The 12,474-nt window shown below is 39.0% G+C and overlaps 1 protein-coding gene across 4 annotated transcripts in view; it reads right to left on the bottom strand.

Moving 5' to 3' along the window:
- SLC24A2 (solute carrier family 24 member 2) overlaps positions 1–12,474 on the bottom strand; it is a 268,137-nt gene that overhangs the window by 103,624 nt on the left and 152,039 nt on the right. For 2 of the 4 annotated variants that reach the window (XM_051845186.2, XM_002708076.5), the window contains exons 2-3: positions 11,459–11,497; positions 8,618–8,726 (exon numbers count right to left, since the gene is read on the bottom strand). In XM_051845186.2, the coding sequence (XP_051701146.1) occupies positions 8,618–8,726; positions 11,459–11,497 (148 nt within the window). The remainder of the gene's footprint in view (positions 1–8,617; positions 8,727–11,458; positions 11,498–12,474) is intronic. The other 2 variants (XM_051845195.2, XM_051845181.2) reach the window with 1 other exon arrangement.

Below are 12,474 nucleotides of genomic sequence, written 5' to 3' on the forward strand. Positions count from 1 at the left end.
TGGTTTCAAGAAGAGGTGGGACATAATTTCACTTAAATTTTAAGGTATTTGAGGTTCTTAGATAACAAGTTTTGGGGCATGCCTTTTTTAGGGGAGCACTCAGGGTCATTGTATAAAAGTTGGATCCAATAGAAAACACTTCAAAGGGAGAGAGAAGGAAAACCTTCCATGTCTTTCTACTAAACTGGAGACTTGAGAAGATAGCAGGAAAGGAGGAAGAAGGTGAACACATTTGACCCGACCTTCACTGGGGCCTGCCGTGGAGTTACATGGTATGGTTCTGGGAGAATATTTGTCCCACGTCTGTCTCATCTGAGAAGTATGGTGTTGGTGGGGAACCACCTATGAGAGGGTCAAGCTGCAGGACTGGCTAGGACAACCTAGGTTGGAAGCCTAACTACATCATGTTAGAACTGTGACCTGCGGCAAGGTAGAAATTCACTTTGGGGCTATTGTTTCTTTATCTGTAAAATGGGGACAACAGATCCTCTCGCACCAGCTTGCCCAGAGACTTGAGCGAGATAAAGTCTGCACAGCACAGTACTTGGTACCTAGTAAGTGTTCTCATAAGATGGCTTTTATCTTGTGTAAATAACATCTGGAGGAAACCAGGTTCTATCTTGAGGTCATTTTCCATCCTTTCTTGATAACAACAGTTACCTCTTAATGTAACTTATTCTCTGCCAGGCCTTGTCTAAAGTATTTCTGATATAGTAGCTCATATGTTCTTAAAACAGCTATATGATGGAGGTATTTTATTATTCTCATCCTATACATGAGGAGGCTGAGACACAGAGAGAGTAAACAAACCATCCAAAGTTACACACCTAGTGAAGGATGGAGCTGGGAGTGGAAGTTGTGGGATCTGGTCCCAGAGGCAGTGCACACTGTTATCTAAGTCTGAGTTAGAATTCCTCATTGATGACTCCCTGCTACAGTTCTTTCTCAAGGACAGGAGACAATTCCTGCCTCCTGAATCATGTATGGGATGTTATGTGTTTGGTTCCCCACTACTCAGCAGTAGGAGAATGGCTTTGGAACAATTCAGCATTGGTGTAGGTATGACATCCACCTGGGCAGGCCACCAAACTTCTCTGGCCTCAGTATTCCTCTATGAAGTAGAGATGACATTCATATGAGATCATAGACAAGTGTTCACTAAGTAGAAGCTTGATTGTCAACAATAATGATACATTGTGTTCAGTAAAAATACTATGACACAGTAGACTATTTGTTTTAAATAATTTACTACTTCTTTGGTCAAAGTGGTAATTTTCAGTCTCTGAATTTTTGTTATTTGCCTTGTGGTCACTGGGACTGATCATCAGAAAGACTATTACTCCTTTCTCTGAAGATATTGGGAGAGAGGCATTTACCTGCCTACTTGACATGCCTGCTCCTTTCTGGAGATGGAAGCCTGGGTTGCAGGAATTTGTAGGACAGTTTAAGACCAAACATTGTACCATTTTCACTTCCTTAAATTACAGTGAATGAAGAACAAGACCAGCAGAGACTGAAGGATGGGAGAGATGGAAGATGTCATTTTTTTTTTAAATTTCTTTTGCTGTTCTTTTCTCCTTGATGTAAGTCTTGAGCATCTTTATCCCTAGCACTGCACTTTCTCTCTCTTGCTCCATAAAAGAGAAAGCAGAGAATTTAAAAAAATTTCTTCCTGCCAAATAAGTCACTTCAAGTCTTCCTAATAATAACAGCAATGACAGCAGCTGAGGCAATAATAATAATAATAAAAATAATGTTATAGACACTGTTTGCTGCTTTCCTTTTACTTCTTCTTACTAACCAAGAATGCCCTGACCTTACTGGAGGAGGGGTCATTGAGCCTGGTTCTGGTTCCTTTGGAAATTAGTCTACACAGCCCCATTCTGGCCCATGTTATGTAAGTGAAACATTATTGTTTGTTTCTGATTCAAAAAGACAGCTTTGTTGTGTCCTCCATCTCACTTCTTTGTAGAATACAGTTGTATGTGTGGGGAGGTGGTTGCAGAAGGGGAGTAGCTGCAAGGGTGAAGATGAGACACAAACGCTTTTGATGGAAAAATGAAAAAGCAGAATGAATGTGAGACCTTAATATCAGAAACTTGGGCTGCTTACTGTTGGGCTTCTTGCTATATAAGAATATAATTCTTAAAAAACTTAAGCAGACCGGCGCTGCAGCTCACTAGGCTAATCCTCCGCCTGCTGTGCCAGCACCCCGGGTTCTAGTCCTGGTTGGGGCACCGGTTCTGTCCTGGTTGCTCCTCTTCCAGTCCAGCTGTCTGCTGTGGCCCTGGAAGGCAGTGGAGGATGGCCCAAGTGCTTGGGCCCTGCACCCGCATGGGAGACCAGAAGGAAGCACCTGGCTCCTGGCTTCAGATCGGCACAGCACACCGGCCGTAGCGGCCATTTGGGGGGTGAACCAACAGATGGAAGACCTTTCTCTCTGTCTCTCTCTCTCTCACTGTCTAACTCTGCCTGTCAAAAAAAATTCAAAAAAATAAAAAAAAAAAACTATTAAGCAAAGAAGTTGGATTCTATGACATGACACTGAACATAATAATGAAACATAATAATGACTGAAATATAATTATTGGGGCTGACATTTGGCCTAGCAGTTAGGCTACCATTGGGGATGCCTGCATCCCATACTGGAGTGCCTGGGTTCAAGTTCTAGCTCTGTTCCTGATTGCAGCTGCCAGCTAATATGCTCAGTTGGAGGCAGCAGGTTATGGCTCAACGGTTTGGGTCCTTGTCACTATTGTGAGCGGGTATGGATTGGGTTCCCAACTTTGGTCTGGCCCAACCCTGATATTGTCAGCATTTGGGGAATGTACCTGAAGATGGGAAATCTCTCTGCATCTTTCTGTGTCATAAATAAGTAAGTAAGTAAATAAGTAAAATTGCCAAAGTTCCATAGCTCTCATTATATGGTTTTTGATATTATTGCATTGAATCCTCACTATAAATTTCTGATAGTAAAATTCCCATTATCCCATTTTACAGATGAAGAAACCATGATTCTGTGGTTTAATAATACTAATTACACATTTATGCTGGTGATAATGTCATTATCTCATTTTTCCAGTAGAAAATCCAAGGCCCAAAGAGGACTGGACTCGAAGTTTTAGAGCAAGAGGCTGGGGCAGTGTTTGAACCCAGGCAGCCTGACTGTTGAACCACATGCTGATTAGGTATACAATATGGTCAAATTGCAATGCTACTCTGCCTGTCTTGTTCTTATGTCACTCTTTCCATTACCATCACCCAGTCATTTGGCTGTCTCAGTTTTATAGAAATGGCAATGGGGTTCCATTTCCTGGGGAGGATAGTCCATAAGTCATCCTGAACAGATAGGTCAACAGTAAGAGAGGGCAAAAAAACTTAAGCAAAGCTGAATGACCTGCGGACTGACAAGGGTGGCTACAATTCAATGTATCAGGGCTGTGATGGAGGAGCTGAGGGTGAGGTAGGTCTTACTGCAAAGGCGTATGTATGGGAAATCCACACCTTATGGATTGAATGTGACCAGGCATAGCTCTGAACTGTTGGGATTTAGCTGATTTCTATAGTAAGAGAACAGGGAATGCCAGGTTGGACATGAGGTTACAGAGAGATGCAGAATAGCCCAAATAGCATGAGAACTACAAACAAGTGGACAGGAGGTTCAGTTCTGGCTCTTCTGCTAACTTCCTGTGTTGCCTCAGTGAGGCAAGACATAGGCTCTTTATATGGCAATGTTCTTTGAATGATGGGGCTTGGCTCATGTAAAGATGAAACGTAATGGTTTATGTAAAACCTTCAGCATAGTGCCTGGCCTAAGTGTTGGCACCCTGAAAATGTTAGTTGGGTGTATTATTGTGACAAATAGAAGTTACTTCTCACTCCAACATCCTTGTTTTAGGTCCTAAAGATGTATATATGGGTAATTATAATGGCTTGTTTAGAGAAAATGTTAAAATGAATATAAGGCACTAATTTTATAAAATAATAATTTTATAAAATTAAATATTTATTCTAACCATTCATACAGGTCTTGGGTAGATTCCTTCTTTTTCATGAACAATATGCTGTTCAGAATTTTGTGTCATTGGCAAGGCCCTGCTCAGCTTTGTTTGAACTAAACATTCAGGTAGGTAGGCTGACTGTGGCTTTGTCCATTCCAACAGTGGGTTCTGCCCAAAGCATGACTGAACAATGAACAGATGAATCAATCAGGGATGTTTGTCCTTGAAATAAACAGGGTTAGAGTAAAGGTGGTTAGACAGATCTTCAGTATTCCTCCCCTTGAAAGGCAGAGTCCTATTATCCTCCTTTTGGGTCTGGACTGGCCTTAGTGATGGTTTGATGGCATGTAGAAATGACACCCTGGGATTTTCCAGGCTAGGTCATATGAAGCCTTACAGCTTCTGCTTGGGTCTCCTGGGAGGTTTACCCTTGGAACTCTTAGCTGTCAGGTAAAGTATCTGACCATATGGAAGAGTTCTATTACAACACAGAGACTTGGAGGGGTCCAGTAGAGCCTGGTCTTCCAATTGTGCCTTCAAAGGTGCCAAACATGTGAGTGAGGCCCTTTAAGATCTTTTCACCTACACCATCCACCAGCTGAATACCACCAGATGACTCCCCTTGATACCACATGGGACTGAAGAATCACCCAGCTGATTCCTGCCCAAATTCCTGATCCACAAAATCATGTCCAGTAATAATACGGTGATGTTTTTAAGCCATTAAACCTTGGGGTGCTTTGTTAAACATCAATAAATAACTGAAACATAGACACTGCTGAATCTTGGGACTTATACTCAGAGACCAAACTAACCACTAATGAGGGATTTTGGCAAGGTCTCTCTCATTGGATTTTGGAAGACAAAAGCACCTGAGTGGCCAAGATTAGACAAAGGGAAGTGTATTTCCATAGACCATCTGTTCTAGGTGATGTTTTCAGATGAAGTTGAATACTTCCCTTAATGAACACTAACCATGTATGACTGATGCCAGTGTACTACTCAGAGAGGCTAATGCCAGGAACATCAACGACTGTTCCTTAGTGCAATAGGGGAGCTACTGTGATGTTCATGTCATCAATTTGGGACGTAACTTGCACACTTAAATTGTTAAAAGGTGGCAATTTGGCATGAGGATATGTGAATTAAAATGATTAGATGCAAACTAAAAGACAAATGACTATTTCTGAAAACTGTTGGTTAATTTAATTTTATTTTTTGGGCTGTTCTTGGAATGGAAAATGATTGTGAGTTTTTTGGGGAAAAATACCAGAGCAATCTGTTTTCTTGGCTGTGTGCTATGCAGTAATTTTAAAGCATTGAAGTGCTTTCCATATTTTCTAATCACTCAAGTCCAGACCTGATTATGGTTCTCAGCATCTCTCAGATTCATACCACTGGAGCCCTCTACGTCTTTCAGGGAGAGGTTTCACCTTGAAAGCTGGTGCCCGATTCAGAAGGCATATCTTGCTACAGCGGGAACAGTTAATTGCAAGACAGTTCCACAAGGCCAGGTGTTTTGGAAAATCACTGGTGACCCAACTTCATGACAGCCCAGATTTACTTGCCCTTATCACACAGAAACAAAACAGAACCTCCCCTCCAAACAGAACAAACAAAAACTTGCCCTACCCGAAACTAAATTCTTCCAAACAAAACCCAGAAAAATTTAGTTGTTTGAGACATAGGCAGTACCATGCAAACATATGCACACCACACAGACACACACACACACACACACATACGAACACAGTTACATACTACAGAAAATCTCTGTAAGGAGTCCTAAGAAATTAGTAAGACTGGTTTCATTTGGGAATAATTTGGAAACTGGAGAAAATTTGCAGTTGATGAAGGAGGAGGACATTTTTGACCACAACCTTTGGAATATTTTGAATTTATAAAAGTCGTATGTTGTATTATTTTCAAAATAATGAAACAGAATAATTCAAAATATGCATGTGGTACTTAAGATGTGCTAGACTATGTGTTAAATGCTTTATGTGTATTCATTCATGCTGTGATGCAGACATCATTATGTATCATCTTGATTTTACAGATGAGAAAACTGAGAAACTAAAAGGTTAAGTGACTTGTCCAAGGTCACACAATTGATAAATGCAGAACTGGGATTTGGACCTAGAAATTTGGTTCTAGAATCTGTCCTTTTAATTGCTGCATAGTACTGTCTTGCCAAAAATATACATACTTGGCCACTTGCTCATAATGGAATTGAAACATAAAAATCTTCCTTTCTTTTCTTTTATGTCCTCTAGGGAAATGAGGTGGAGAAGATGTGGGTGAAAATAAATAAATGTAACCCACCTATAATATTGAACTATTGTTGCTTCGGAGGGCTTTTTAATTGTGTGATTGTCATGTTAATGTTATAACTTTGGTCAAGCTGATTAATACTTCTGGACCTTAGAAGAAAGATATGTGCCAAGTATTCTGCTAAGCTTTGGGGACAAGTGATAAAATATAGTCAGTGTTCTGAAGAAACCTGTATTCTGGCAGAGACAGGCAATAAACTTATATACAAATTGTGTTATGAGCAATAAAGAAAAATTAAAGGATACATTTAGAGGATTCAGGGCTCTAGTTTATACCAGATGGTATGGAAATATCATAGAGTGATGAAGAATGAGCAGAAGTAAAATAGATACAAATGGAAAGGGGATAATGAAAGGACAAATGTTCTGGTTGATGGAGCAGCCAATGCAAGGACTCTGAGGTGGGGAAGAGGTCTCTGAGGACATACAGGCCAGAATCATAGAACAAGGTAAGCCAAATTGATTTTGGACCATGAGGCAGATCATGTAGACCACAGTAAGGATTTCACAATTTTCTTAAGAGCCCTGGAAGCCACTGAAGACTTTAAGTTGGGTGACATAACCTGATTTAATTTTAGTGTGCTTCCTTGGGCTGCTGGGTAGAAAACACATATAGATAGAGGCAATGGAAGAAGTGGAAGACCAGGTAGGAAGCTACTGTGGGAATCCAGGAAAGCAATGAAGATGACTTGGAATAAAGTGGTGGCAGAAGGATAGCAGTAGGTAAACTTGAGATCTACATTGCTGGTACAGTATTTTATGAGAGGGGAATAATATTAGCCATGACATGTTAGTGTAAGACATGAATTTACAGGTATAAACTTTCAAAGGTAACTGTTACCACAGATGATGAAACCACGTACTGCAGAGACTTTAACTTGCCCAAAGTCACACAACTGCTGAGTGGTAAGGACGGAGTAAAAGTAGTTGGTCTGTGATCTCTTCACTCCTTTCTCTGGAGGTGAATCCCAGGGGAAAGAAAAAAAAAGGCTGATGACCATGTCTAATTCCCTTGTCAAATGAACCTCCGGGTAAATGAACTACTGATACTTAGGATGGCCCTGACTAAGGGCTACCTTTTGTAAATATAGACCAGGATCTATAAAGCAGAGGTACTTGGAGAATATCACATTGGTTATACAATTCTCTGGGGGTATAACAGGGACATGTTTCATAACTGAAATGCTCTTGGCTTGGCAGTAGGAGTTAAGCCCATGATCCTCATCTATCATTTGGGGTGGACATGTGTATCCAATGAGGGAAGATAGGACCTGGCCACCCTTGAGTTTTGCTTATGTCATCTGAATCTCTTCATTGCCTGCTCCTTGAAATCTCTTAGAAATGCTTGATATTGGGTAAGAACTCTGATTTTTCTACATGATTGACAATCAGATCCTGTTTCTCATTCAGTGGCACATACCTATTTCCCAGGCCATACTCTTCCTATGATTCCCTGTGACATCAGGCCTGGTTTTACGGTTCAGGGATAAAGGAGGAACAGACTTGGTTATATCTGAGTCCCTTGCTAGAGGCAAAACTCTGACATTTACTTGCCAGTAGATGTCTATCTACAGGAAAAATTAATTTTTTAGGACACTTACACAATTAAAGAAACATGGTGTATTTGACTTCATTGTGACTGAGCAAAACAGGAAAACATAATAATGGATGCTCTGTGACAGTTCATCTGATCACCTAGTGAGGTGAACCAGGGCTTTGGGTTTCCAGGGACTGGTGCTAAGCAGTTATCTTTGAGTGGGCTATTTGGATGCTTGGATGTGCACCACCTCTCCCCCCACCCTCTAAGATTCCATACAATATTATTGTTTTGCTGTGACTATCATTCCCCAAACTACTCACCACCCTCCTAAATCATGGAATTCATTCTCTCTCTCTCCCCTTATTAGGTGAAAAATTTATCTTCACATATGACTTTGTTTTGAAACTTAGAAAGGATGATAAAGAGAACTATTACGTTAGCTGAAAAGGAGAGAAACCTTTTTATTCTCCCTTCCTCACAACAACTGTATTTGTGCCAGAGGCATCAAAAGACAAAATCAGCACAGGGACCTTACATTGTATTCCTGGTACACACAGTACCTATTATGAACCGAGCTATTGCAGGGAAAGCATGTTCAAGGACCAGGGCTCCCTCTAGCAGATGCTAAACAAGAAGATGTTAGCAGGCTTGTGTGACAAGAACACAAACATGTTTTATGACAAAAAGCATCTTGACATTCTCTTCTCCCCAAACAAACTCCCAAACCAAAGCCCAGTGTTTACCTTCGGCAAGTGGGTCAAGGGTGTGTATCATGAGCTGAAAGATGCTATTCCTCATGAGGCTGTTGTGGAGGGAGGCAGAGCTTCCACCTCTCTGGAGACGTGGCTTCGTCTGAACAGAGAAACCAAAGATAATGTTAGTTCTCAGAAACGAAGGACAAGTGCATTACAGAGAAGATCCTCACTTTGTCTGTTGGTCACTTGCTTCTTTCATAGGACCACACACTATTGAACCAAAGATGTTCAAAGTACATGTCAACCTTCCCTGAGGGAATGCCTTTCTCACATCCTTTCCTACTAAATTACTTAATTGTTTCCATTGTTTAAGAGCTTGGTAAATGCTAGGGAACATGTTGTGTGCTTCACATCCATTTTTTTTATCTCAAGATGAACCCTATGAAACAGATACTGTAATTATCCTTTAAATTAACAAGAAAATTTAGTCTCAGAGAAGTGAAATTAGGTGTCCAAGTCACACAACAAAAATAGTGAGGATAGAAGAACACATTTCAGGTCTGCTACATTCAAAGATGCTTATCAAAAAAACTGGGTGGTCTCAAAAATTTTTGGATTATTGATTATATTGACAAGATTTTTCAATGTTTGTATATGAAAGGACTTCAAAAAGTTTATAGAAAATGGAATTAAGAGATAATTTTTATATAAAAATTTTAAATCCATGCATATAATGGAGTCTTATAAAAGGTCATGGAAACTGCAACTTATAAAACTTACGCATGATTTCAACATGTAGTTGTATTACAATACACTTTGTTTTAGTTACATTTCTACAAACTTTTTGAAGTATCCTCATTTATATCTATATCTGTACCTATTTTTGTGCATGTCTATTTAGATAGACACACTAAAATATGAGCATATAAAAACATTTGAAAAACAAGTTAAGAAAGGCATAAAAAGTAAATGATAGAGGTGCTAATCTTTTCTCCTTGCTACCCAAAGGATCATCTTGCCCAACTTCTAGGGGGCCTTGTCTCTACCCTTGGGACCACAGTTCTAATCCAGAAAGCACTGTGGTCTATGTCAGTACAGGTTTGAAGAGATGGATGCTCCCATCCTGAATAGAAGTTCCTTTCTTCCCCTTGGTTAATGTTGTGCTGATTATTTCAGCAGAAGATCTCAGTGGCAAGCAAACTTTATAGACAGAAAAGTTCAGGTGGGGAGAAAGTTATTGTAATACAAGGGAACTTATTTCTTATTGAACTTTCAGTCCAAAATCTTTACAAGAAAATTTTTAAGGTCAGGTAAAAATAAAACATTATTTCTCTGTTAAGTCTTCTAAATTTATACATTATAGGGTTTTACAAAATATTCCATCATTCCAGACCCATAAGGGGACTTCCCAAGAAAAGTAAGAGACTCCATAATAAAACACATTTAGAAAATACTACATCCTAGATCAACTCATTTTTTTTTTTGACCGACTCACTTTTAGGGTTTCAAGGTACACATTAGAATTGGGTCTAACACCAAAGAAATCTGGTTAACCTGGACAGTATTTCCAAATAATTGCTCAGGTTTTTAATTTTGTAAAATGCTTATTAGTTACCATGGTCCATACCTTTGGTATCAAACCTGAAATCCACAGTAAACTTGAAGTATGTATAAAATGTCAGTATGAGATACATAGAGAAATTAGACTTCCTTAGTATGATTTTGTTATAATTGGGGTTCTATCCTAATATACATTGAAAATCATATCCCCAACTTAACAGGATTTCAAGAAGAATCAGAGGGGAATTACTGGTGCCTCGATGGTGCTAAGATCATGAGCTCTGCAAAGAAAGAGACTGTCTGTATTCTCAGCCTAGTATGGGAACTGGTGTAGCCTACAGGTTTTCAATGAATGTCATAAATCTTTGAGCATTACAAAAGGGAGGATGGGGTCATTTGTATTGTCATCATTAGTCCTTTTAGCTTTAAAAACATTTAAAATGCATTTTATTATTTAATAACAGAGGGTTCAGATGATTAAGTTTCAACATATTTTAGGGGCAAGGTTAGGAGATTTGGCTAAAGTTGAAATGTAATCACTATTTGTTGACTGAACATGAAAACTCTGAAGGTCCTTTCCTTGCCATGCTGTGCAATCTGAAATGTGATGTGTTAATTAGGTAGGAACTGGAAAATGTGCTAACCACTATTACTATGGTCCTTATTTTGGGAAACTAGAAAAATGGCTGTGGACATATTCATTAGACTAGGATAATTTCTATGGAAGAACTTAAAGCACTCTTTTGAACATTATATTTAAATTGAATATATTGTTATCATGCAGAATTTCTTTTGATGGGACCAAAAGGAATTCCTAATAAAGGTATATGCATGCAGATACACAAAGAAAACACATGTCAAGCATTAGATCCAATGCTATGCCCAAATAACAGCTCAACATCCCTTGGAATATAATTTAGAAATATCTCACTCTTTCAACTCCAGTCACAGTTCATGTCAACCAGAAGACAGAATTCAAACTTTTGAAACTTAGAGCCAGAAATAATTTGTCAGTGCATGTCAGAGTTCATTGTCACTAATTGTAGGACACAGTTTCTTTCTTTCTTTCTTTCTTTCTTTCTTTCTTTCTTTCTTTCTTTCTTTCTTTCTCTATCTATCTATCTATCTATCTAAACTATACTATATATATATACACTGTATATGTACAGTATATATTATACACAGGAGTGGAAAAAAAGAGTGGGTTAAACTACTTATTCCAAGGGAGAGGATGATTTGTTGAGCACACATGCCCCTCTGCCTCCCAACCCTGCCCCCACCCTTTCCACAGGCACACAAACAGGTACAGACAGGGCCACTGCTTCCTACCGGTAGAGCTGGTTCATCTTTATCCCTGGTTGTAGATGACTGCATAAGAAAAAAAGGCAAAAAAAAAAAAAAAAGAACAAAAAAATAAATAACAAACAGATTGCATATAGGGTTTACATTTACTGACATGTATAAATATAAAGATTGATTTCTGCTGTTCCCAGGATGAATTTATGACAAAACAGAAGGTATACATTTCTAGCCAATATTTAATGGCTTATTGGAGCACATGATCCATTTTCATGAAAAGTCAAATTTGAATAGCCCACCAAAATACCCAGGAATAGAGGCAGTTAAATAAATTATGCTCTAACTGTGGAGTAGACCCCATGTGATAATTAAAATGAACAAAGTATGACTACATCCTGACATGGAAAATAGCCAAAGTACATTGTTAAGAGAAAACAAATATTTTGAAACCTTATTTACTATTGCTTTATTTCATAAGAGAAAATAACAGTACTTTAGCATTTGTAGTTAGTGTTATCAGTGGTATTGTTGGGGCAGGCATTATAAGGAAGTGTCATTGGGGCAGGCATTATAAGGAAGTGTCATTTTCCATATGTTTTGGAGAGAGCATTCATTGCCCATATTGGTGAACCAAATAAAACCTGAAGCAGTTAGGTCACTGAATTAAAGACCAGAATCATCCCACATGACATTAAGATACTCCATGTTTTCCCCTTTCCCCACCACCTTGAATTTTCTAGTCTAAAATAGAAACCTCCATCTAGTTGAGCAAGGTTGATTAGAATGCAAGGACATGTGAGGCTCTGGTCATCTGTTGGGAGAAAACACAACTCAGACAAGAGGACGTAGAATTCTACCAAAATGAACTGAATGGCTTTGCTTCCCCAACTAAACATGAACTTTTTTTTATAGAATTGGGACTCTTCACTGTGATCTTTCCCATGACGTACAGGTGCCTTATGAATTTCCTCATGTTTAGACCACTGCCTTTGTTATATCACCTCAACTACATGTGCTTATAGCAAGAACCAACCTGAGTCTTCACT

The sequence above is a fragment of the Oryctolagus cuniculus genome, chromosome 1, assembly GCF_964237555.1.
Source record: "Oryctolagus cuniculus chromosome 1, mOryCun1.1, whole genome shotgun sequence".
Lineage (NCBI taxonomy): Eukaryota > Metazoa > Chordata > Mammalia > Lagomorpha > Leporidae > Oryctolagus > Oryctolagus cuniculus.